The sequence below is a fragment of the Myodes glareolus genome, chromosome 24 (assembly GCF_982192425.1).
Source record: "Myodes glareolus chromosome 24, mMyoGla1.1, whole genome shotgun sequence".
NCBI classification, from domain to species: Eukaryota; Metazoa; Chordata; class Mammalia; order Rodentia; family Cricetidae; genus Myodes; species Myodes glareolus.
Genome location: NC_142049.1, coordinates 3,170,184 through 3,193,462, shown reverse-complemented (window position 1 = coordinate 3,193,462; position 23,279 = coordinate 3,170,184). Strand labels below are relative to the sequence as shown.

The 23,279-nt window shown below is 55.6% G+C and overlaps 1 protein-coding gene across 4 annotated transcripts; it reads right to left on the bottom strand.

Moving 5' to 3' along the window:
• Window positions 1-246: 246 nt before the first annotated feature.
• Window positions 247-23,256, bottom strand: Usp35 (ubiquitin specific peptidase 35). Of its 4 annotated transcripts, none has more exons than XM_085682971.2 (12): window positions 22,936-23,256; window positions 17,916-17,985; window positions 16,144-16,921; window positions 15,033-15,165; window positions 13,395-13,524; window positions 12,919-13,020; window positions 11,457-11,615; window positions 6,100-6,293; window positions 4,619-4,712; window positions 3,752-3,858; window positions 2,095-3,367; window positions 247-1,311 (listed from the first exon to the last, which is right to left on the bottom strand). In XM_085682971.2, the coding sequence occupies exons 3-12, from the start codon at window positions 16,814-16,816 to the stop codon at window positions 1,147-1,149; spliced, it is 3,030 nt and encodes a 1,009-aa protein (XP_085539097.1). In that variant the 5' UTR covers window positions 16,817-16,921; window positions 17,916-17,985; window positions 22,936-23,256; the 3' UTR covers window positions 247-1,146. The 4 variants fall into 4 exon arrangements, with proteins under 4 accessions (XP_085539097.1, XP_085539098.1, XP_085539096.1 ...); XM_085682972.2 differs by lacking the exon at window positions 22,936-23,256 and adding an exon at window positions 19,981-20,305; XM_085682970.2 differs by lacking the exon at window positions 17,916-17,985.
• Window positions 23,257-23,279: the final 23 nt, after the last annotated feature.

Genomic DNA, 23,279 nt, shown 5'->3' with positions numbered 1-23,279 from the left:
TCCCATGAAGCATCCCCAGCCACACCCTTGCTCTCTCTACCCCAGGAGGCTGCCAGCTCTGGAGCCTCCAAGACCTAGCACCAAGCACCTCCTTGCTACATCTAAAGTCCCCAGGTCATGGGCACATCCTCACCTTACCTATCGGGGGGGCCCAAGTTTCTGTCAAAACTGCTTAGACACAAGCAAGCATCCCAGGGGATGGCAGACGCCGCAGCTCAAGCGGGAAGAACAGCAGCCTGAACAGGCTTCAGAGAAGCGAGTTTTATTCCTATTAAGAACACAGGTTTCTTCTCCACTGAGAAGGGGCTATAGTAGTCTCAGGGCACAGTGAGGTCGTGTGCATCACACAGTTCATACCTACCCAGCCCACACATTCTAGCAGAGGAGCCAAGCCAGCTAGCTTCCTCAAATGACAATGGCTTTCGACAGACTAATGTCTTCAGTAGGGTAAGGACTCAGGACCTTAACTAGCCGGGCGATGCACTGGCAGCATCTCAGGCACTGAGGCGGGGGAAGGGAGTGGAGGGGAGGGGAGGGGCTCTCCCAGTGGCTTGCCTGGTGAGGGGGCAGGTAAGACTCTTACCTCCAATCCTGTGCTATGCTGCCTTCCACTAATGCCTCAGAAACACACGGCGGGTGTAGGCACCCACAGACCTCGTTTTAGGGACCCCCTTGAAGAAACAAGAGGACAGGCAGAGGGAACACAGTCCCCTCCTTGGTGCAAGGGCTTGACTTGAGCTGTGCTTTTTCTCATACCGAGGAAGAACTGGGTGAAGAAACTAGAACAGAAGGAAGGGCTTCCGGATGCAGGACACCAAACGGACACCACCCTGGCTCCTGAGCTGCCTGGGCCTGCAGGGAGGCAAAGCCCAGAGTGGGCTCATCCAGGCTGCTCCCGTAACATCTTAATAGGATGCTGCCTAAGGAGCTTTGGGTTTCAGCTTCTCTGTGACCCTCAGCTGTAGGCTGACATCCCAGATAGTCCCTCTCCATCCTCCTTGCCCTCGAAAGGACCTGCTTCACCTTGGGCTTGCCTCCGCAGCTCCTTAAGACCCCAGATGGCAGAGGGCTCTGCCCGGGGCCCTGAGCCCCACCTGGCCCCACTCTTGAGGTTGACTGCGACACCCCCATGGGTGGGAGTTCCCATTAGAAGACCAGTCTATGGAAGTCACCATTGCCACCTGCAGGGTTGCAGCCCCCTGGAGAGCCTTCATCTTCATCTTTGTCTTCATCAAAGCCCCGACCCCAGTGTGGAGGGGCAGGGAGTGTAGAGATATAAGCCGCTCTGCTCCGGGCCTCTTTCTCCTGCTCCTGGAAACAGATGAGGACAGGAAGTAGGCGGAGCACAACGCTGTCAGCACTCCAGGCCCCTCCCCATCCCAGACCGCCCCCCCCCCCCAGGAGCAGGATGGAGAACTTCAGGTCTAATTCAAACTCTACACTCTCCTCCCATTGATCACTAGGATAATGACCAGTTGAGAACCCGCCTGGGACCTCGAGAAAAGCCCTCCAGCTGCCCCTCACTGCCTCTCCTGGGGTATGAGGCCCATCTTCTGCCCATGAGCAGGTCCTTCCCTGCTAAAGTAAGATCAGCCTCTCTCAGACTTGACCAAGCCGCATCTCCGCTGCAGGGCCAAGCAAACGTAGAAGCAGGCTGATGTCCCATGCCCTCCCGGTCCTCACAGGAAACACCAACTCTAGGTGCAGGACCCGCAGAGCCCCGTGGCCGCCCCGTGGCTCTGGACTCTGATAAGGGAGCCTGAGGCGGGGACAAAGGAGAACACTGAGACATGAAGGCCACTGAAGAAGTGGACCCCCTAGGAACCCCAGAAGCAGTCCCTGCCTACTAATCCCACTCTTAGCAGCTTCAGTGTGTGCTGTTATTCAGGGTTCACTCCTGAGGTTAAGGGGTGTGCCTTTCCAGCCGCCAACATATCCCTCACTAAGCACGGATCTCCACTAAGTGGATGGATTAAAACTAAGAATGACTCGGAAGAACAAGCTGGCCTATGTGGGTGACTGCGCCGGGCCAGGTCCTCACCCAGCGTGGCATCGGGTGTCCGGAGTTCTACTGACCCTCAGCAAAGGACTCACCTGCAGGTAGAGGACATTGTCTTTGGAGATGGCCTCCATCAGGTCCTTGTGGAGGGTGGGCTCTGCTCGGACTCGGGGAGACCCAGGCTCGGCCTCAGGCCCCTCCCTGGGCCGCTGGCGGTAGAAGAGCACATAGGCAGTGTCCTTGGGGAAAAAGGAGGTGACGTTGCTGACGGACTCGAAGGACGAGAAAGACACCCGGGTGTCGTTGAACAGGTACCACTGGTTCTCAGGGTCAGGCCTGTCCGTGGACCCCAGGACGGGGCTCTGCCGGGCAGCGCCCTCCCGGGCATAGCAGTAGTAGTGGCCACTCTCTGAGGACACCCCAGAGTGCACCACCACGCTACAGAGGTCATAGGCCTGGCCCTGACCCCCGGCCAGCGGCAGGCGCAGCAAGAGGGGGATGGCGACATCGTCCAGGATCTTGCGGCGCCGCATGGTGCGCAGGTCGAAGGAGAAGCGCAGTAGTGTAAGGATGAGGTAGCGTGGACCCTGGCTCAGCTCCACCACCTTCTCCGCATCCTGGAGGGAGGCGCATGACTCACAGTAGTAACGGTTCTCCGCTGTCAGTTTCTCCGGGGACAGGAAGTAGTTGACCAGGTCCAGTACAGAGCGGGAACCCTCAGGGCCACATACCTGCTCCCTGGGCGGGACCGCGGCATCCCTGTGGGTCCCTGGACCCGAGCTGTCCCCCTCCTTCTCCTTGCCATTCTCGGCTTCCTTTTCCTTTTCGTCTTCTTTTTTCTCTTTCTCCTTTTCTTCCCCCTGCTCTTTCTCCTCTTCCCTTGCTCCTTCCTCCTCTTCTTCCTCCTCTGCTGCCTCCTTCTCCTTCCCGGCCTGCTCCCTCTCCACCTTCTCCTCCTGCCCACTCTGTCCACCGGTGCCTATGATGCCCAGCCCTTCTATGTCTAGCCCAGTGCAGGGAGCATCCCCTGTGACACAGTGCTTCCTCTGCCTCTGTGTTGCCGGGGCTCTAGTGGCCAGTGCCATCTCCTGGGTTCGCACATCCTCTGTGGGGAGCATCACCGAGCCCAGGCGGCGGTGCCGGCATCGCTCGGGAGGAGGGAAGGCCAGAGAGAGGTCTGTGAAGGCCTCCTCCCGAGAGGAAACATTGAGGCAGTGCAGACAGCATATCCGAGTCACGATCTTGCCTCCAAACATTTTCTCCACAGATGTCGTATGGGAGCTAGGGAGTTCTTCCGGTGGGGAGGGCAAGCTGGACTGCTTGAGCTTCTGACAGATCCTCGTCCCGGTTTTCTCCTCTTCATGAAGCCTGGAACAAGCAGAGAGGCAGGGTGTACACACCGACAGGCAGGCCCGCCTCCAGCACACTGCCCGCCATGCTTCAGACACATGTAAGAACCCCGCCAAAGCAATTCCCATCCCTGTACTTCTGTGTTGACACACTCGCGTAGCACACGCCTACGTAAAGGTGGCCCTAGAACTGTGTGATGAGGATTAGCAGGCTCACGTGGCACACTGGATACTCATGCACACGTTGACAGCCCCCTCCCGGGCTTCACATGTACTTTAGAATCTTTGGACACCTATGGTCCACACCTTCTCTGTCCTTCAGAACAGCAAGGAAGATCCAACCCCGCTCAGAGGGACGAGCTGTCGCCCCGAGTGTTCTCAGGACCCACACCGCATTCCTTACCGATCCAGCAGGTACTTCAGATATTCCGAACAGTCCTGCTGGGTTCCAGGGCTGAACCAGGGTGTCCAGGACGCAGAGAGGAAGTTCTCGGGAGAGATGGCTGGCCTCTAGGACAAGGCAAGTGAAAGGTGGGGTCAGGAGATCAAGCCACATGCCCGGCAACAGGCAGTCTGCCATGCCTGAGATCTATCTATATGATGTTCTAAATACGGTAGTCTCCTACCCTTCCCCTCCCAGCTGGTCCTGACCCACATCCCATTCCACGGTCCAAGCAGTCCAGGAGTGGGCGTCATCGTTTTGGTGATAACTCTCTAGGAATCTGCTCTGCCCTCACAGACCACATAAGTCTCTCCTGGCCTTTGTTCATTATTTTCTCTGCCTAATCCCCTGCTTTGCGAAAATGAGTCCCCAGGGCACAGAGGCCTCCTCCATGACACCTTCCCAAGGCCTTGCGCCCTCCATGAGCCATCAACCCCACCCAGCCTGTTCTCCCCTTTCCAGCACCAGAGAGAAGCTCTCCCACATCCCCAGCCTCAGGCTTTGGGTTCTATACTCGGGTCAGAGACCCAGGTAACCGAGGTGTTCACAGTTAGCAGACAAGAATGCATTAGTGCCCAGGACTGAACTCTGCAGGGAGGCTGGTGTGGCACAGCCCAGGAAGAGGCGCCACCTGCAGCCCCTGCATCAGGACACTGAAGGGGCCTGGAAGTTTGGCTATGAACTGCTGCCAGCAGGGGCTGGGGCTCAGCAGCTCAATCCACGCAATGGAAGCTTCTAGCCAGGCAAAGGCAAGTCCTGGAGACAGGAACAGTGTCGGCAGGACCGGGCACTGCCTCCCCGCCCCGCCCCACTGTGCCCAGCACGCACCTGACTATGCTCCAGGAAGGCAAACAGCCACTGCAGTTTGGTCATCAGGGGCTGCGAGTTGTTCTCAGTCAGGCGGAGCACGCAGTGTCGAAAGCTTCAAAAGAAACAGGAGCCCAGGGTAAGCCAAGGCCCCAGGGAGCCGCTACTCCCCTACCCAGGCCGACCAGAGTCTCTGGCATTTGCTCCAGATGAGACCAGAGACCAGGGAGAAGATGGTGAACAACTTGGTCTGGTGTGGCTGGGGCCATGAATTCTGTAATGGCCTTGGGATACAACAAACAGAATAACAAGGTGACCCTTGCCCTCTCTCCCAGCTCCGACACCCCATGACTCCAGGACTCAAACATGCCAGCTTTCGAAGGTGGGCACACCAGCGTTCCAGAAGGTATAGCATCACCCCACGCACTGGCACGCTCCACACGATAACAAGGACTCGTTCACTCCCAACCTCAGCCCTCAAACCCATTCCTGCAGCCCCTGCTCAGGGCCCTGGCCCAGAGCCACACTGAGTTAAGTAAGTCTCTGCCCTCAAACCAGGCAGGTTCTAAAAGAAGATTTTCCCTGGCACTGCATGGAGCCTGTGGGGTCAGGGTGTCCTGAGACCCACTGTCCCTGAAGCACGCTGCCTTCCTTCACAGCAGGAGGTCAGGTCAGTCCCACGTTGCTCCATTCAGAGCCACTGCCCAGAGGGCAGCACCCGGCGCTCCACGGCAGGTCTCAGACAAGGTTAAAGGCAGACAGTGAGAGGCAGAGGGCTGTAGCATCTTAACACCACAAGACCTCACACAGTCACAAGGGATTTACTCAGCCAATCCTTTTGCTATATTTTACATCATCATCGTGTGGGCATTGCAGGAAGCACACCACCACCAAGTTCACCCCAGCAGGCAGTGAGAACACCGGCGCCCATGCGTAGCTTAGAAAACTGATGGTTAGAGGCACGCCAGAAAGAGCTCTTCTTCCCAGAGCCAAAGATGGAGGCCTGAGGGTGCTGTGGGAAATCCTACAGCCAGTAGCCTTTAAGTTACCCGCCCACTTGGGCGTGGCCCCTTATACTATTTATGCCTATGTAAAGCAAGCATCCGGCCTCTTTTTTGACTGCGGGATTTGGTTGCTGTTCCCCCTTCCAGCAGAAGGCTTGTGACTTGTGAGTCTACCCCTAAATAAATAACTCTCTATTAGTCTCAGTTCTGAGCTAGTGTGGGATTTCTTTTAAGCGTCCATCTTCATCTGGTGCTCAACGTGGCAAGCAAGCCACAAGATGTACCAGGAGCCACGGGTGATTGGGTGATGGACACTGCACTTTCTTAATGGCAGAAAAGGAGATGTGGCAGCTGCACCCACAATACCAACACTCAGGAGGCTGAGGCAGGCTTGCCTAGGCTACAGAGGAAGAACCTGTCAAGGGTGGGAGGGGGGTGGGAGGGAGGGAGGCAGGGAGGGAAGATGAAACAGAGAGAGCAAAGCAGAGGAGCACCTACTCGGAAGCCATGAACAAGGCCTGAAGGACACTGTTCACATAGCATGTGTTGCCCAGGTTGATTAAGCCAATCTTGCCCGTGTCTGACTTGGCCATGAGCCGGGGATAGAAGCCAGCCAGCTCGCTCTTCTGTGAGGTCCAGGCGTCCTGCCCCAGCAGCTGCTTGATACGGTCCTCATTGGGAATGTGGAGGTCCTGAGGAGGAACAGCAGACACCAGTGGTAGCTGCAGAGCCGACTCCACCGCTCTCCCCCAAGCACACACTCAGAGGCATCTGGAAAGGTGTTTGCGCAGCCCCTGCTTACAGCTCATGCCAGGGTCTCATTCTGACGTGAGAGGCTTCTATGCCACCTTTCAGGTGCCGTCTGAAGGAGCAATCCCCACCTCAGAGATGAAAAAACTAGGATTCAGCAGAGCAAAGGACTGTGTAGTCCCGTAACACAGTAGGCAACTAACACGTTTGCTACGGGCAGAGCCCAGGGGTGACATGCTAAGCCAAGATGGCACTGGCCGTCAGCCAGATCTAGTGGTGTCGAGACCTCAGTTCCAGCCCTAGCTCTCGCCACAGCAGGTGAGAGTGCTTAGTAAGCCTCTGATTCAGTCTACTGACTGCCAGGTGCCTCGGTGTCTTCAGAAGATACCCTTCCCTCCATCCGTCTGGCACTCTATGGGTCGCAGTGATGACCCCACTCTGCCTCCCAGTGTGAGACTACAGAGCCAGCTTCCAGGCAGATCAGTCATGCCCGGCACTGGTCCTGCAACAGCGTGAGAGGTCCAGGCCTCCGAGGTCGTCCTTTGTCACAGGCCCAGGGCTCAGCATGCTTTCCCAGGCTATCTTTGGTCACACTCAACAGTTGCACCAAGAGGCTGCCTGACACCAGTTCTAGTGACATCAGAGACAAGCATCTGAGCACAGCACGCTGCTATAGATATCAAGGCATTCCCAACACGTCCTCTAACTAGTCACCGTTAGGGTCCCATTGCTGTGGTGAAGCACCATGACCATGGGCAATTTCGTGTAGGAAAGGTTAGCTGGCCCACACCTCCACACCACACTCCATCACTGAGGGGACTCAGCATGGGAGCTCAAACAGGGCAGGAACTCAGGGCAAAAGCTGATGCAGAGGCCGTGAAGGGTGCTCCTTACTGGCTTGCTCCACCTGCTTTCTTACAGAACCCAGGACCACCAGCCCAGGGATGGCCCCACCCACAATGGGCTGGCCCTTCCCACATCAATCACTAAGAAAATACCCACAGGCCTGCCTACAGCCAGATCTGGGGCATTTTCTCAACTGGAGATTCCCCCCTTGCTGACGATTCTACTTTGGGTCAAGGTGACATAAAATGAGCCAGCGTAATGGCCCCTTTGTCAACCTGACACAAACAAATCCACTAAGCCACAACTTTTCCCTTCGTGTGCATTCCCAAATTTTAACATCACACTGTGAAATACTCTGAAACTTTCAATCTCTAACTTACAAGTCCCACAGTCTTACAAATTCAATCACTTTAAAAATCCTCTTAAAAAAAAAAAATCCAAAGCCTCTTTTAAAACCCAAAGTCTCAACTGTGGGATCCTATAAAATCAAAAATTAGTTACTTTTTTATTTCAAGAGGGAAGAACCAGGGCACATTTACAATCAAATCAAAACCAAACTCCATTATGTAAACCCTAACATCCACTGCCTGGGATCTACTCAAAATCTTCTGGACTCCTCCCAAAGGGCTTGGGCCATCATCTCTAGTTCCTTCCTCCGCAGCTCACGGATTATGTTCTCAGGCACCAGCTAGCTCCACTCCACCATTGGCGCTGTTCCTGGTGGTCATTCAAGCTAGATACTGGTACCTCCAGAATGCTGGAGTCTCTGCTGCAACTGGGCCTCACTTTCACTAGTGTCTCCTGGGCGCTCTTCCTGGCGCGGAGCCTCGCCTTCTCTGCAGGACCCCTTCGATCCTGGGCTGTCAACTGCTCCTGATGGAACACCTTCCTCAGCAGCCTCTCCTGACCTCTCACAGTGCCAAGCCTCAGCTGCTCTCCACGACCCCCTCATGCCTTCAAAACCAGTACCACCTGGGAGACTTACACTACCAAGTTCAGCTGCCAGCACGAGGTACAACCTTGGCTGCCTCTGGCACACACAGCTTCCGTGTGCTGACTCTCAGGAAACACTTCCCAGATTTCACCTCAGTGATGCTGGTCTCAATCACAGATAATGTCACAGAATCTGAATTCAAAATAGCAAATATTCAATGTCCTGGAGAGTCCTGCAGCAACTCTCAATCTTCCCTCCGGACCTTCACAAGCCAGGCTCCACTGTCTGCATTCATTCCTATCGACAGTTTCTAGCTTTTCTTTCCCGTTCCCACTGAAGAGTTCATTGAGCCCTTAATATTTTTCTTGACCGAAGTTTCAAAAGTCCTTCCACAGTCCCCCTAAAAACATGATCAAGTCTGTCACAGCAACGCCCCACAATCCTGGCACCAATTTCTGTCCTTGTTAGGGTTCTCGTTGCTGTGATGAAACCATGACCATAGCAGCTTGGGAAGGAAAGGGCACATTTGGCTCACACTTCACATCCACTGAAGGAAGTCAGCACAGGAACTAAGGTAGAGCGAGACACAGGAGGCAGGAGCTGATGCAGAGGCCATGGAGGGGTGCTGGTAACTGGCTTGCTCGCCTCATGACTTGCTCAACCTGTTTTCTAATTGAACCCAAGACCACTCTCCCACCCTCCCAGGGATGGCCCCACCCACAAGGGGCTGGACCTCCCACATCAACCACTAATTAAGAAAATGCCTACAGGCTTGCCTACAACAGGATCTTCTGAAGACATTTTCTCAAGGAGGCTCCCTCTCTGATGACTCTGCCATGGCATCTTAATTCAGGTGTCTACTGCTGGAAGGAGACATCATGACCAGGGCAACTCTTATAAAGGAAAATATTTAACTGGGGCTGGTTTGCGGTTTCATGTCATCATGGTGGGAAACATGGCAGTATCCAGGCAGATACGACGCAGGAAAGGTAACAGAGTTCTACATATCGATCCACAGGCACCGACAAGAGCGACTGCTAAATTGGGAGTGGCCTGAGCCACTATGACACCTCAAAGCCTGCCTTCACAGGGACACACTTCCTCCAACAAGGCCACACCTCCTAAGAGGGCCAAACCCTATGGGCCAAGCATCCAAACATGAGTCCATGCAGGTCTCACCTACTCAAAGCACACTTGCTTCAGGTTGACATAAAATGAACCAGCACATCCTTCTGGCTGAGCACAAAGCCCTAGATTAGTTCAAGGCAGCTGAGTTTTGTGCTAGCTAACATTGCCTGAGCCCCCATCCAGCCTTGACCACACTGTTAACATTCTTGTTGATCCTTCCCCAGGATCATTTATCGGGTACACCAGTCACCTCTCATGGATGACACTTTTTAAAACAGAAAAAAAAAAAAAAAAGGCTGCCTGTCGTCCCAGCCACGTGGGTGGTTGCTGAAGGAAGAGTTCAAGTTCAAGGCCAGCCTGGGCAACTCAGATCTACTAAGCAAAGAAGAGAGATTCTGCCTGGATTCAAGGCCTTTCTGAGGCCCCCTGCATACCACTGGCTATTACCAGACTAGACTCACCTTCCCCACCCTGTGGGCCCTTCCCGCGAGTTCTCTGAAGTGTCTTCCAGACCCTAACAAACTACTCTTTCCAGGAAGTTCCCCACCACCCACCACCTGTTGTACACACCTCTGCCTTAACTGCACGCGGCCTTAAGGAGAGGCGAGAGTCTACCGGTTAGGGAAGACTAGAGGGGCTATACCTATATGGCCACAGAGAAGGCCTCATCTCTGCTGGGTAAAGGCTTTCCAGGTGCAGTTACAGGGGGATCACCACACCCTGTCAATAGCCCCTCCTCCCTCCTATGTTCTCTAGAGAAGCCTATAAAGTCGCTGGTTCCCAGGAGTGAACTTTGGCAGACTCGCCTGGGTTTGTCACTGGGGCCTTGAAAGAAGTGGGGTGTGGGGGAGGGGGGAACGGATAGACATAGCTTTTGGCTCCTGGGAAGGATTTTACAACAGTAATTTCTAGATTAACTCATCTACAATACAGCCTGATATTGCTGGCTTGTTTTATGTCTACCAGACAGCCCTTGGGTATTGTGAGTTTATACTTTTTTAAATCAAGGCCTACACAGATAACAATACCCACAACACCACCAAGTGTCTGATCTTCAAACCCTAAACCTGGTGGCTACAAATTCTTTTAATTTTTTTCCTATCTAGGGTCTACATCAAGTCAGAAAAGTTTTTCCAATTTCTGTTTTGGACCGCATGTATTTTTTTTTCTAGACCACTCTTCCTATCAACACTGAAGCCTTTTTGTTGGCTTTCGAGGGGCTTCACAGTACCACTCCGTAGTGGAGGTTAATGGGGGCTTCTCGACACCAGTTCAAGCCCCTCTGTGCCTGAAGTTGGCCACGTCACTGATCCTCCTACCCCGGCTCCAAGGCATCATCCTCGGCCCCCCTCACCATCTGGGAACTCAGCTTTCTCTTCCTTTGGGGCTCCCTGGAGGTTTCCCCTCAATTCTCTTGCAAGATCAGCTCTGTCCTTTAAAAGATATCTGTTATGATGCCCTCTTCATATATGGACAGACAGACACACACACACACACACACACACACTAGAAAAGCTGTCTCTAAGTCTGAACACACATGCCCGGATGTTCTGTAGAGAAGTGTCCTGGGCATCGGGTCTGCTGTGGGAGTGAGCATCACATCAGAGCCTCTGAAAGAGGACTTCTTCCCCACCTGGACCCTCCCCCTTTATCAGTGGTCCTTAGATTAGACTTCCTGTAAGCAGATCTGTTGCCCCAATGGCCTCCAAAAGCTCCTACAGAAGGCATCTTGGTTTGCTTTGTGCCTGGGTCCCCAGACCCCAACCTCAGCTTGGCTGAGGGCAGGACGCCAGCCTAGCCCTATTAGCCAGGTGTCACCCCTGTTCTGGAGTGCTCGGGAGATGTGACACACAGTGCCAGTACTGCAGGAGTCACCGAAAGGCCCTGCTGAAACCTGAGGAAGAAGTGAGGCGGACACTGAGCCCAGGGAAGGCTCCCTGAAGGCAGTCTTCGAGACCCTGGAGCCCACATCTAATGGCAAGTAGGTGCTGTGACCTATTACGGGTCAGGTGAAGGAAGGGGCTTACAGAAGGAGCAGCCCACACAGAGGCCCGGAGACACACACATGAGAAAAGATGACCCACACATTCTTGACTCACGCAATGGCCCCAGACAGGTCACAAGAAACAGCAGGGGTTCGGGTAATGGAAGCTACTCCCAAGCCATGGTATAGCCTCAGAGAAGGCTGTCCACTCACCTTAATGGCTTCCATGACAGGCTCATACAGGTCTGGGAAGCCTGGGAACCGAAACACCATGCAGTGGACCAGCTCTGCCAGCTGCTCCAGGCAGCTGGTCCCGGAGTTCGAGTCCTCCTTGACCAGAGAGGCCACCATGGGAGGAATGTGAGGGAGAAGCTACAAGAGAAGAGGGGAGTTAGCGCGGGTGCCAGGCTACCCATCTGAGGCTCAACTGAAAGAGGGGGCCCCTGCGGATGGAGGGGACACGCATGTGACCCGTGTCCTCCTTCACTACGGACAGCTGAGCACCACACGCAAAGTCATCTTCCTTACAAGCTCTAAGACTCCCTGCCTCAGTCTCTTTATCTGCAAAGCAAGATAAACAATTCCTTCCTCAGAGCTGAGGTTAGCTGTTCAGCCTCACCCAACCAGCCGGCGGCCACAGGCGTCTCTGCCCAGCAGCTGAGGCTCAGACCGCGTCAGGCACCTGAGTGAGCTGAGGAGCTTAAACATCTAGTTATGGTTGACTGGGTGGGGGCTGATGGTGCTGGAGACAGAAGCCAGGGCCTTGTGCGTGCCAGGCAAGAGCGCTGCCACTGAGCCCTGCCTCCTGGGGCCCAGATAGGCTCTGAAATCTGTCAGGATTTCATGGTGTCTGGATCGGGTCCATCTCAGTTCAAAGCCCACTCAGCTCTGCAACGTTAGGAGTTTCAATTGTTCAAGCCCCTTAGGGTCTGACATCCCAACATCATAATGGGGAGTTGGGCCACAGGAACACAGGGCCAGGAATAGGAAGCCGGTGTGCACACGTGGCAGGCTCTAGACAGGGACCACCTCATTCCTCCCCTACCATCCTTGGGGTTTACCCCATCCCAGATTAAGGTCACCATAGCGACACACCTGGTCCTCATCCCTGGTCCTGATCTTTTCTCATCTCGACAAACTGGAAAGCGCAAAGCTACTGCCCTGTCCAGGAGCCGTGGAAACTAAAGCTCCAATGTGAGGGTCTCGAAAGGAGCCCCTCGCTGAGGAGAGCCTGGAGGGCAAGAAGGGGAGCCTGAGCTAAAAGCCAGGCCAGTGAGTGCTGTGGGCAACAAAGGGCAGGAGGGGCAGGGACTTGGGAATCAGAGAAACTCAGCTGGAACCCTCCCTGTCCACCTCCTCTCTGGGACCAGTCACTTGCCAACCCTCTGCCAATGTCATTTCTTTATCTCAAGAAGGAAGGCGTGTCTGGGAGCTGGGAAAGCGAGCACCTGAAGCAAATTCCTGACCCCATGACCCGGAAGAACTGTAGCTGTCACCAAGCCCGGCTCTGTCATCCTACAGTGTGCTCCTGGGAGCCACACATCCTCTGGCTTCTGTTTCCCACCTCTGCAGGAGGGCCTTGAGCCTCCTGTGCTCAGACCCAAAGCTTGGCCTCAAAACTCCCAGCAGAAAACCATGCTAGGTCTCGGGTGGAGGAGAGCAGCAGGGCCCTTACCAGGTGGAAGGCCTCGTGGGAGTGCTGGAAAGTCAGGAGCATGTACTTGAGGACAGACAGGGCAGCCCCCCGAACGATGGGGTACAGCAGCTTAGAGAAAACCTGGAAAAGAGCTCGTGTCAGGGGTCCCCAGACCCGGGCTGCTACCCAAAGCCAAGTATGGCCACAGCTGACCCAGAAGTAGAGTGAAAACAACAGGCTGACAATGGACGCAAGAACACAGACAGACGTGCCTCGATGCTGGATGGAGCAATGCATGGTGAAGCAGGTAGCCAGGGTTGGGCGAGCGATGGGTGGGCAGACATGCCCTGGGATGAGCTGTCAGGGTAAAGGAGCTGCGATCTGAGGCCCAGAGAGGAGCAGCGAATTAGCCCCGTCACACAGTGGCCCCAAGACCCTGCACCCCACGCCTGCACTGCGCCCAGAAGAGACCAGGGGAAAGGCCACAAGCCCAGGTTCAGACAGAGGCCACCAACCTTCTCGATTTTGGCGAGCGAAACCTCAATCAGGATGCTGAACTTCTTCACGGCAGCCAGGCCCTTCAGCAGGGCAATGATCCACTTGTCAATGTTCTTCCCCAGGGGCCAGGACACCCAGTCGATCATCCTGGTGAGGGGAGTTGGCGGTGATGCAGGGACAGGGGAGGCCCAGAAGTAAGAGTAAAGGAGCCCAGGGACTCAGAGACAGGTCAGGAAGTCCTGACTCACACCCGCACAGGGACAAAGGGACACTCCTGGAAATGCAAATGAGCCCCATGCCCAGCAGAAATGGCTCACAGTCCTCCAGAGGGAAGCCAGACCCTTTCACCCACTGTACCAGACCACGGGGGAGAAGGGGGAGAGGGACTTCGGGCTATCCTGGCAAAGGGCTCCAGCCTGAGCTGAGAACTCTGGCTCCACCAAGTCCCTGCTGGGGACCAGGGCAAGCCACGTCCCCTCTGAGCCTGGACTTCATCTGCAAATGGAGACAGTCCCCATCCTGAGAACTATCACATGGGAGGGCAACAGCTAGACCCTGCCTGCAGTGTCCCCCCCAGGGCCGTGTGTCGGACTGCGCATGGGGCTAGTACGCGGTCAGTGCTCAGGAACCAGCACCGAGCTCAGATACTGAGCTGACGGTGCCACCGTGAGGAAGAATAATGGCCCTAGCGGACGTTCCCATGATGCTGTGCTGCACCTCACAGGCAGCTCACTTTTACCTAATCCTCAAACACATTCTTGGATGGGCCCAAGGATGATCAGTTTAGAGCTGAGGAAAGGGAAACAAAGTCACACAGTTGAGAAGCCTGGGGCAGGAGTGGCTCTTGGAAGACAAGCCCCTTCCACCTACACCCTCACCGACTAAAGACAAGGAACCCAGGAGAACCCAATGGAGATGGTGCCCTGTGCATGGGTACAGGAAGAACAGCGGAGGGAGGCATGCCAGGTCAGTGGGGTCTGCACAGGCCAAGGCCTGAAGAGAGGAGTACAGGCTGCCTAGTCAGAGGTCACAAGGCAGGCAGTGTAAGCTAGTTCACGGGGTGACAACATCCAAAGAGGGGGACACACACAGATGCAGTGAGTTGAAAAGCACCCAAACTCTGTTTCTGATCTTTTCCAGGCTCAAAGTACGCCAAAAAGTACTTCCACCGTGTGTGCATGTGTCTTCATGCGTGTGTGCCTATAGAACGGAATCTAACGGACAGCAGGTGCCCTGCTCTATTACTGGTCTTCAGGGTTTCCCAAGAGCCTAAAGCTGGCTGGTCATCGAACCCCCAGGATTTGCCCATCTCTGCCTCCTCAATTCTGAAGTCAGGTCCTCGGGGGCAGGCACTCCTTCAGCCCCCATCTTTATCGTCTCATCCTACCATGCACTTCTGCTTCTCAGAGAAGGAAACTGAAGCCGAGGGTTCAGAGTCACACGCCAGCACCCAGTCTGGTGGGATCACTGGGACAGGATTGTGTCCTTCACATCTAACCCAAGGCCAAGCAGAGGAGGACCATAGATCTCACAGATGAGCAAACAGGTACGAGAGCCTGGCCTCTGACCGCGGAGAGCCCGAGTCCCCAACCTATAAGAGCTTCTGAGAGAAGTGGGGGACAAGTCCACCCACACCCACTAACCTCAGCACCCACCTGCTAATGGCAGTCAGCATCTGGGAGTCGGTCACGCTGTCGTCATTGCTGAGGTTCCGGACCACACCATCCATGAGCTCCAGCGGGAGGTGCTGGACCACACTGGCCAAGGCGCTGGACGGTGGCTCTTCCTCTGGAACAGGGCTAGCCTGAGCTCTCCATACCCTCCTGCTCTCACTACTTAGGCAGATAGCACATGGGGCCACCTCCCCTCCGCGTACAGCATCAAAGCCTCTGATTCCATTTAACATAGTCATTCAAAACCCTTTACTGGCATAAGCTGACACCCAAACGTGCAGAGACACCCTGCGGAAGAGTTCAGGCTGGAACTAGCCTTGGGAGGAAAGGACGTTCCAGGTGTAGCTACACAAAACGGGGGATGTGAGACGGCACATTTAATGCCAAACTCTTGTGCAATTGTACAGGAGACAGGCCATGGTACAGAGGCTGGCCCTGGCTTTCTCCCCCCTGCCCCACTCCACACGACAGTCCTAAGATCAGAAAAATCATAGCCCGCAGCTCAGTCATCCACGCTAGAATCTAAGATCCACTGCTGGCTGGCAACTGGATGTCAGGAGTTCAGGGGCTGGAGAAATGGCTCAGCGGTTAAGAACTCTCGCTGTTCTTGCAGAGGACATAGTTCGGTTCCCGGCATCCACAAGGTGGCTCACAACCATCCTTAACTTCCAGGGATCAGTGCCCTATTCTGATATCAGCGGATCAGGCACACACACAGTGCACAAACATAACACACAGGCAGAACACGCATACTCGTGAAATAAATTTTTTTTTAAAAGATAGAGCCTGAATTTAGGAATCGCCTTCCAGCTCCCCCACTGTCAGACGCTAATGACTCCAGACCAAGCCTTCCTGACCCTAAAACCCAGGACCCATCATCATTCTGCCCTCCCAAACTGATCTCATCCTCCGCTCCACGTAGTGTGCTCCCCGCATTTCCAGCCCCACCACATACACATACACATACACACACACACAGCAAACGCCCGCGGTAGATTTGCTCACTAAAAAACGAGCACTGCAGTCCGCCACCTTGCGCAACCCGCACCAAGGCCAGCCCGAGTGCCCGCCCCAGCCCGGGCTGCACACGCACCTGTGCAGGAGATGACGGCGAACAGCTCCTTGAGGCAGGGCAGGATGGCTGCGGGCTGCGCGCGCCACAGCTGCGCCAGGAGCCCGCTAACCTGCTGGGCCTGCTCCAGGAACTCCACGGCGCCCTCCTCACCCTCGGCCGGGCAGCGAAAGCGGCCGAGGCACCGCACCAGCTGCTGGCAGAAGAGGAGGCGGTGCGCGCCGTCGGGGACGCAGCGCGGATGGCGCGCCAGCAGTCGGGCGACCTGCGCGCAGGTGGCGGGCCCGGGCCGCTCGCACACGGTGCGCAGCACCTCGCGCCGCAGCAGCGCGAACACCTCGTCGGCCGCCGGCCCGTCCGGCAGCAGCTGCAGCCCCAGCTGCACGCAGGCCAGCGCGCGCGCCCCGGGGGGCCCCGCGCCGCCCTGCAGCAGGCGCAGCACGCGGCGCGCGCTGAAAAACTCCGCGAAGACCTCGGGGTGGTGGCGCCCCGCCACGTGCAGCAGCTGGCAGCCCACGCGGCGCGGCAGCTCGTCCGTGCCACCCACGTAGAGGCGCGCGCCCAGGGCCAGCAGCGCCAGGCACTGCTCGCGCTCCAGGGGCTGACGTGCGGCCTCCAGCACGCGCCGCACCAGTCCTTGCTTCACGCTCGCGGGGTAGGACGAAGTCACCACGGCCTCCAGGATCTTGTCCATGACGGCCACACGCGGCTGAGGGCAGGGAGCAGGGTGGCGCTCTGACACACACCCCGGCCCAGAATCGTGGGTGCTGACGCCAGAGAAAGGCCTCGGTTTTCTCGCCTGTAAAATGGCACACACACACACACGAATATCTTTATCGCAAAGAAGCAGAACAAAGTGGCACTGCCCCGCCCCTGGGAATTCCAGCTCTGGCTGCTGGGTGCCTACTCAGCTCTCTGGTGACTGCAGACACTCCTGAAATAGGTGTCGGCTCTAGCCGCAGTAAATAGTCTTGGGAAAGTCACTGCGCCCAGGACCCTTTTCTCAGATCACCGACATGTTTGGAAACTTCTCTTGCAGAGTTCTATACCACATGTGTCTTATCTCTAAGACCCTTCCACTATCAGACACCGGGCAAACTGCTTTTCCTAAAAGCTAAAAACACCTTTCCGAGGTGAGACACTCCCGGTCCTGTCAGGCCACCCTCGCGGTCGGTCGATTACGGTATTATCAATTTGATAGGACCTAGAATCGCCTGCAAGACACGCTTCTGGGCACCTGTGGGGCGTTATCTTGATTGATTTGAGATGAAAGACCCACCCACTATCCTCTGGGCTGGGAGGAGAAAGTGACGGGACCACAAGCCCTCATTGCCCTTGCGTTCCTGAACGCACAGCGAACACCTGCTTCAAGTTCTGCCCCGTGACCGCCCCACCCTGACTGTTACACCTGAGAAGGGAGCCACAAGAAACCCTCGCTCCCTTCGGTTGCTTTTGTGCACCTGGAAAACTCTAGGTTAAGCCTGTTCCCTCTCCCAGCTGCCACCGGTGAAGCCTATCATCCCAATGGCCTTCACTGGCCCTCCCACCCAGCCTGGCTCCACAGCCCTCCAGCCTCAGTCCCTGCTCTTTGCCCACCGTGTTCGGGTCACATGCATCCACCCCCTCCTCTCCTTGCTTGGTGGGGTGCTTTGAATGAGAATGCCCCCCCCCACAGGCTCACGGACAGGCATCCCCCAAAAAGGTCTATTTGAGAAATGGGAGGTGTGGTCTTGGGGGTGCCGCATCACTGACTTTTAGGGTTCAGAAGTTAGTTTTCTCTGCCTCCTGCTTACCGAACAAGATGTGAGCTCTCAGTTGCTCCTGCTACCATGCCTTTGTTCACCCATCGTGGACTCGAACCCTCTGAAACCATCAAGTCCAAATTAAACTCTTTCTTTTACAAGTTGCCTTGGTTGTGGCATTTATCACAGTGACAGAAAAGTAACCAAGACACTTAGCGGGCGCTCCGAGCAGCCTCGCTAGACCTCCCTCCCTGCTTCAGACCTCAGAACACCCTGCTCAGCTCCTCTACAGCCCCTGACTGGTGCCGGCCTCCCCACCAGTGAAGTCAAGGATTGTATATCAGCCTCCCAGCACCTAGCATGTGGCTTAGCACACAGCAGGCATGTGTTGGGTGAGTCAGGGCCTCACTGCCTTGTGGCATAAAAGCCCTGCACACTGAGCCATCTGGCTCCTGAGTCTCAGGCTGATATTCACAGGTACCGCTGGCTCACTCCTTATCTAGCTGGGGTACCTAAGAGAAGGCAGGGCCCTTTCTCTGCATAATCCTATCCTAGGCAAAGCCCAACACACAGTAGCCGCCTCATTTGCTGAGTCCATGAAAACCACCGAAGCTTCCCACTGCAGCTGGGTGAGGGCAGCCGGACATTTTCTGAACAAGGGGCCAGAATACTTGACTCAGAACCTGAGCTGTTCTGGAACCAACTACACACCAGGCTCTATGGAGACTCGCACTTCTGTGTCCTGCCTCAGAACTGCGCCCTGTCATTAATTACTGCATGTCTCTTTCCAGGGGCCCCTTTCTTTAAATCTGTCCCAAGGTGTAAGCTGTCTGGTTCAGGGACCAAGCTTACTTCTCAGTGGCTGGCATCTGCCACACCAAGTGCCACACAAAGAATCTTTGGAGTTCCGTGGCTGTAGGGTACACTGTAGCCCAGATCAGTGGCCCCCACATGCTAGCCTGGCCGCCTCAGTCAACAGGGCCTTTACCCCGAGGGCTCTTAGCACTCACTGTGGAGTTCCATTTGCTTGATAATGCTGGGATAGAACCTAGGGCCTCAGGATCCTAGGCAAGCACTCCCATCTCTCAGCCGCTCAAATCGCAAGCATGAATTACCATGCCTGCTTCTTGGGGTTTGCTTATCTGTTTTCATTTTGTTTGTATGTTTTGCTTCTAGATGGGGTTTTATTTTGCAGCTGAGGCGAACCTGAGTCTCGTGGTGTCCTCCCCCAGCCTCTTCAGGGTTGTGATTGATTACAGGTGTGAACCACCAGAGCCGGCTTTCATTGCTCTCTTTAAATAATGATTCCGCCTTAGAAAAAGCAGTCAAATGTCCAGGGCCTCCTCAATTAGGCAGTAGGAGGATGGTAGGTGAGACTCATGTTTACTCTGAGAGAGGCTTGTCTGGCATGTATTCTGGTTACCAGAAAGATTACCCTGCCCCTTGAACCTCTCACTCTCTGGGCTATGAAAAGGAACAAGACGCCCTTAGAGTGGAAATTCTCAAGAGACATCAATTCCCACTGCCTTGGAAGCCAAGTCTCGGGTCCTTAAGGAGGCGCAAGCCCTGCGGCGGACGCAGATGTGATTAGAGGGAGCAACAGGCGGTGCAAAGCAGGATCCGCAGACCTCTCGAGACTAGCCTGGAGGCTGGGAATGCCATGGCTGGATCCCCAGCACCACAAGAAGAATTAACAGAAAACAGGAGGGCATCCCCATCCCCACATCACCCTGGGCCTAGAACAAGGCAGTTGCTGTCATCAACCCCCTAGGCCGTAGACTAGTGGGTGGGTTGTGCTTCTTAACCCTGGCTGCCAAGAAAGCCCAGCACGTACACTGCTGAGAAGAAACCTTAATCAATGAGACTTTGCCATTATGTATAGAGGGTGAGGGCAAAGGGCAGGCACAAATGGAATTCTGGAGCCAGGGAAGGTTCTAGAAAACAATTTTAAAAAAAATCAAAGTAGAAACGGAGACCTGTGCTGTGTGACCTTGAGTAAGGAATATCTATATATCTATATAGGCTGCTTTTCTCATTTTAAAAATGGGGCTAAATGGCCTTAGATTAAACCGCAGAAACCGAATAATCAAACCCCCACAATTCCCTGCCAGTTTACCTGACACCACCTCAGGTGGGCCGCACTTAGCAGCTGGAAGCCCCCCTCCTCCAGCACCACCCGAAGTTCCAATCGCCGGAGCCAGCTTTCTCAGTCTTTGGCCTCTCCACAAAGCACCAGCCCTGCTACCTGCTCCAACTCCTACGCAAGCAGTTGGGTCAGCTGTCACCATGGTTACCAATAAACCCACTCCGCGATATCCTGGATGCATCCATGCAAAAGAGCTTCAGAGGTTTTGACTTCACCTGACGCTGGTCGGTCGCAGACCAGAGAAGGAGGGCAGGCGTAGGGAGCAGGGGGAGACACGTTTCCAGGACACAGAATCAGCTGGCGTTCCCCCCCCCCCGCGCCCCGCCCCGCCCCCGGAAGGAGCTGTCGGCCACCTCTCTCAAGGAGCAGGCTGGGTTACCCAGCAGGGATGGCGTGTCCACACAGGCTCTGAGTGCAGCCAGCCCCACACCAAGTGCAGCAGCCCTTCCTCGCTAGAGCCTGCATCAGGGACGGGCCAAGGCTTCCCCTCAGAACCAGCACCTCAGCTTTCTCTCTGGAAAACGGGAGCTGTTCTGCGTCTGCCACTCCTAGGGTTAGGTCAGTGTAAAAAAGAAAAAAGAAAAAAAAAAAAAGATGGTGACTTGGGCAGTCATGAGTCTCTTATTGGCCCTCTGTCGTGGAGGGAACACGTACTGCCAGCTGCCTCTAGGAATTCCCTCAGTTCATCTGTTTCCACGCTCCCCCAACATCAGTCCTCTGTTTCTCTTGCCTGGACCAGGGCAGCAGTTTTCTAAACCTCCTTCCCTCATTTGATCCATGCTCCACTAAAGGCACAAGTCCTGGAGGGTCGCAGTTTTTAATTTAGCCAGACACAGCCGCCATGGTGGCCTTGGTTATGGAGGAAGCAACTCCTTCACCTCTCAGCCTCTCGGACCCAAATGGAAGTTAGTTCTTGGCCTTTTCCAGCCAGGGCTGATGCCCTTGCCCAGGCCCTGAGCTGTGTTCTCACCCTGCCAGCCTTCCAACCTGGGTGCCCAGGCACCTTCTCTCCGTATGCTCCAGGCTGCCTGGGAGAAGCAACACCCCTCCAAGAGGCCCTGGCCTTTTCGTGGATAACCCCTGGCCTTTCGGCTGTGTGCTGACAGTTCCCTGCCTCTGCTTGGGCAGACCTGGCTCTTCTCTATCACCACCTAGGGGCTGTGGAGAGGGAGAAAGAGACAAGACCTCTAGTGATCAGCTCAGCCTTCATCACCTCCTCAGCCTCTCTCTGGGCCCAACTCTCTCAGCAATGCCGTCAGATGAACCTCATTTCTGAAAAGTTCCCTCTTGCCTGGCTACGTAGAACCTCAAGGCCACTAGCCCCCTCCGACAAAACCCACACTCGAAAGCCAGGCACTGGGGCTTTCTGGGAGCCACAACACTGACACAGGGCATAGATGGGAATCTGAGAAGGGTTTGTGTTTTGTTGTTTTGTTTTGCTTTGTTTTTCCTGGTGTCCTCTCTATTGGAAAGGGCTCGTCTCTTCTCTCCCGGCTGGTTCTGACTCATCCCGCAATGCCCAGTTTGCAGTTCATTCCCTGTCCCTCCACAGAGCGAGTCTCAGAGGTCTGGCTCCAAGGCCGCTTCTTGGCTTCTTCACTCTCTGCAGTCTGACTTCAGCACACTCTCTCACCCACCTGGCTAGGGCCTGATGCTGTAGGAAGTAGATCCAATCCTGTTCTGTACCCAGCGCCCTGGAAGGTACAGAGGTGGCCGTGGAGGTGTGCCTAGCTATTGACGAGAGACACGTGACAGCAACACGGGATAAAAATCAAGGATGTGACCAGAAAAGTAGCTTCCAGAGACAGGCTTAACCTTGAGTTCAGTCCCCGCCCCCTCCTCTGCCTGGGCCTGGTCCACAGACCTTGAGCATCTGTGAGACATCCCACAGAAGCCACTAGACAAGATCGAAAGAGGCCTTAGCCACTCCAGATATGATCCACACAAGCAAGGCAGAAAAGCGGAATTTAAAACCCTGTTCCTGGTTAGCCCCTAGGGCAGCTGTTCCCAGATGGCCTCCAAAGGGGGCGGGAGGGTCAGCAGGTCCCTGCCCTATGCTAGGGATGGGGGGATTCACCTTCCCTCGGCCCCTCACATTCACACCCCACACCCTGACTTCCTTCCATGGGTGCCAGGCTTCCTGGGGGCACCCTGGGGTCTCTGAGCTGCAGAAGGTCCGCTTTTTAACTTAGTGCCTGACCAAGGCAGCCCTGATGGCACCCTTCCTCCTAGGAGGCCTTGTCTGGCCCCGAGCAAGTGTTTTGCTGGGGACAGGCAAGTGCCCTATTACTGAAGAAGAATGAGAGAGAAGACGGAAGATGACAGGAGCATTGTTCCACCTCTGGGACTGGCCACACAACCCCTGCCTCCAGAACTATCCCTGACTAACCTAGCACCCCCCCTCCCCGAACCCAGACTTTCTGGGAGCAGGGGACACTAGTTTACGCTTCTGTTCTCCAATCTGCAGGGGTTGTCAAGGGATCCAGATTCCGGGAAGCTAAGATGACCAGGCAGCCTCCGGATCCTCGGTTTGTACTCTCGCTGGGGCCCCTTCCTCTCCCTTCCTTCTACCATCGCACCCCTGGCCAGCCCGGACTGGGACTGGGGTTTCTCCGCAAAAACATTGCCAGGCTTCGTGGTACTAGGCGTGTGTGCTCTCAATACTGAAGCGGGCAGGAGCTGGCCCACCTCTATGCTCAGTTGACGAAGATGGTTAAGGCTCAGAGAGGGGCAGTACTAGCCCAAGGTCACACAGCAAGGCTCAGAAGAACCTAGACTTCCCACCTCCCATTCTCGAGCTCTCAGAACCCTGTGGGTAAGTATGGAGCCCTGGAAACATCAGGTGCAGACACTGTCTGCCCCCCTCCCTGCCACCAGCCCTCACACCCGGGGCCCCCTTACCTCCTGGACTTCAGCAGGCCTTACCTCAGAACCCACTCCTGGGCGGGGCGCTCGGGCCAGGCTGGACTAGGCTGGGCCAGGCTAGGTCAGGGCGGGTCCTCCGCTCCCCTCCAGGGGGGTCCCAGACCTCAGGGATGCTGCTGCCACCGTGATGTCCAACTCCACCCACCCCGCTCCGCATAACCCCAGATGGACCTGGACAGTGAAACTCTGCTGCGCGGTCGCTGGGCTGCGGGACGGAGCGGAGGGGGGTGAGGGGTGAGGTGCGGGAAACGGGGCGGAGTCAGAGCGGGGGCTACCCGCGCGGGCGGCCACTTGGGCCGCGTCCCCTTTAAGGCCAGCTGGCCCGAGGGCGGGTGGGGCGGGCC

Excerpts from the sequence above, each read along its gene's own strand:
- Usp35 (XM_085682971.2), bottom strand. The coding sequence starts at position 16,816 with ATGGACAAGATCCTGGAGGCCGTGGTGACTTCGTCCTACCCCGCGAGC. Across the intron at positions 4,713-6,099 it reads GCCTTGTTCATGGCTTCCGA|CTTTCGACACTGCGTGCTCC; the intron begins GTAGGTGCTCCT and ends TTTCTTTTGAAG. Across the intron at positions 1,312-2,094 it reads ACAATGTCCTCTACCTGCAG|GAGCAGGAGAAAGAGGCCCG; the intron begins GTGAGTCCTTTG and ends ATCTGTTTCCAG.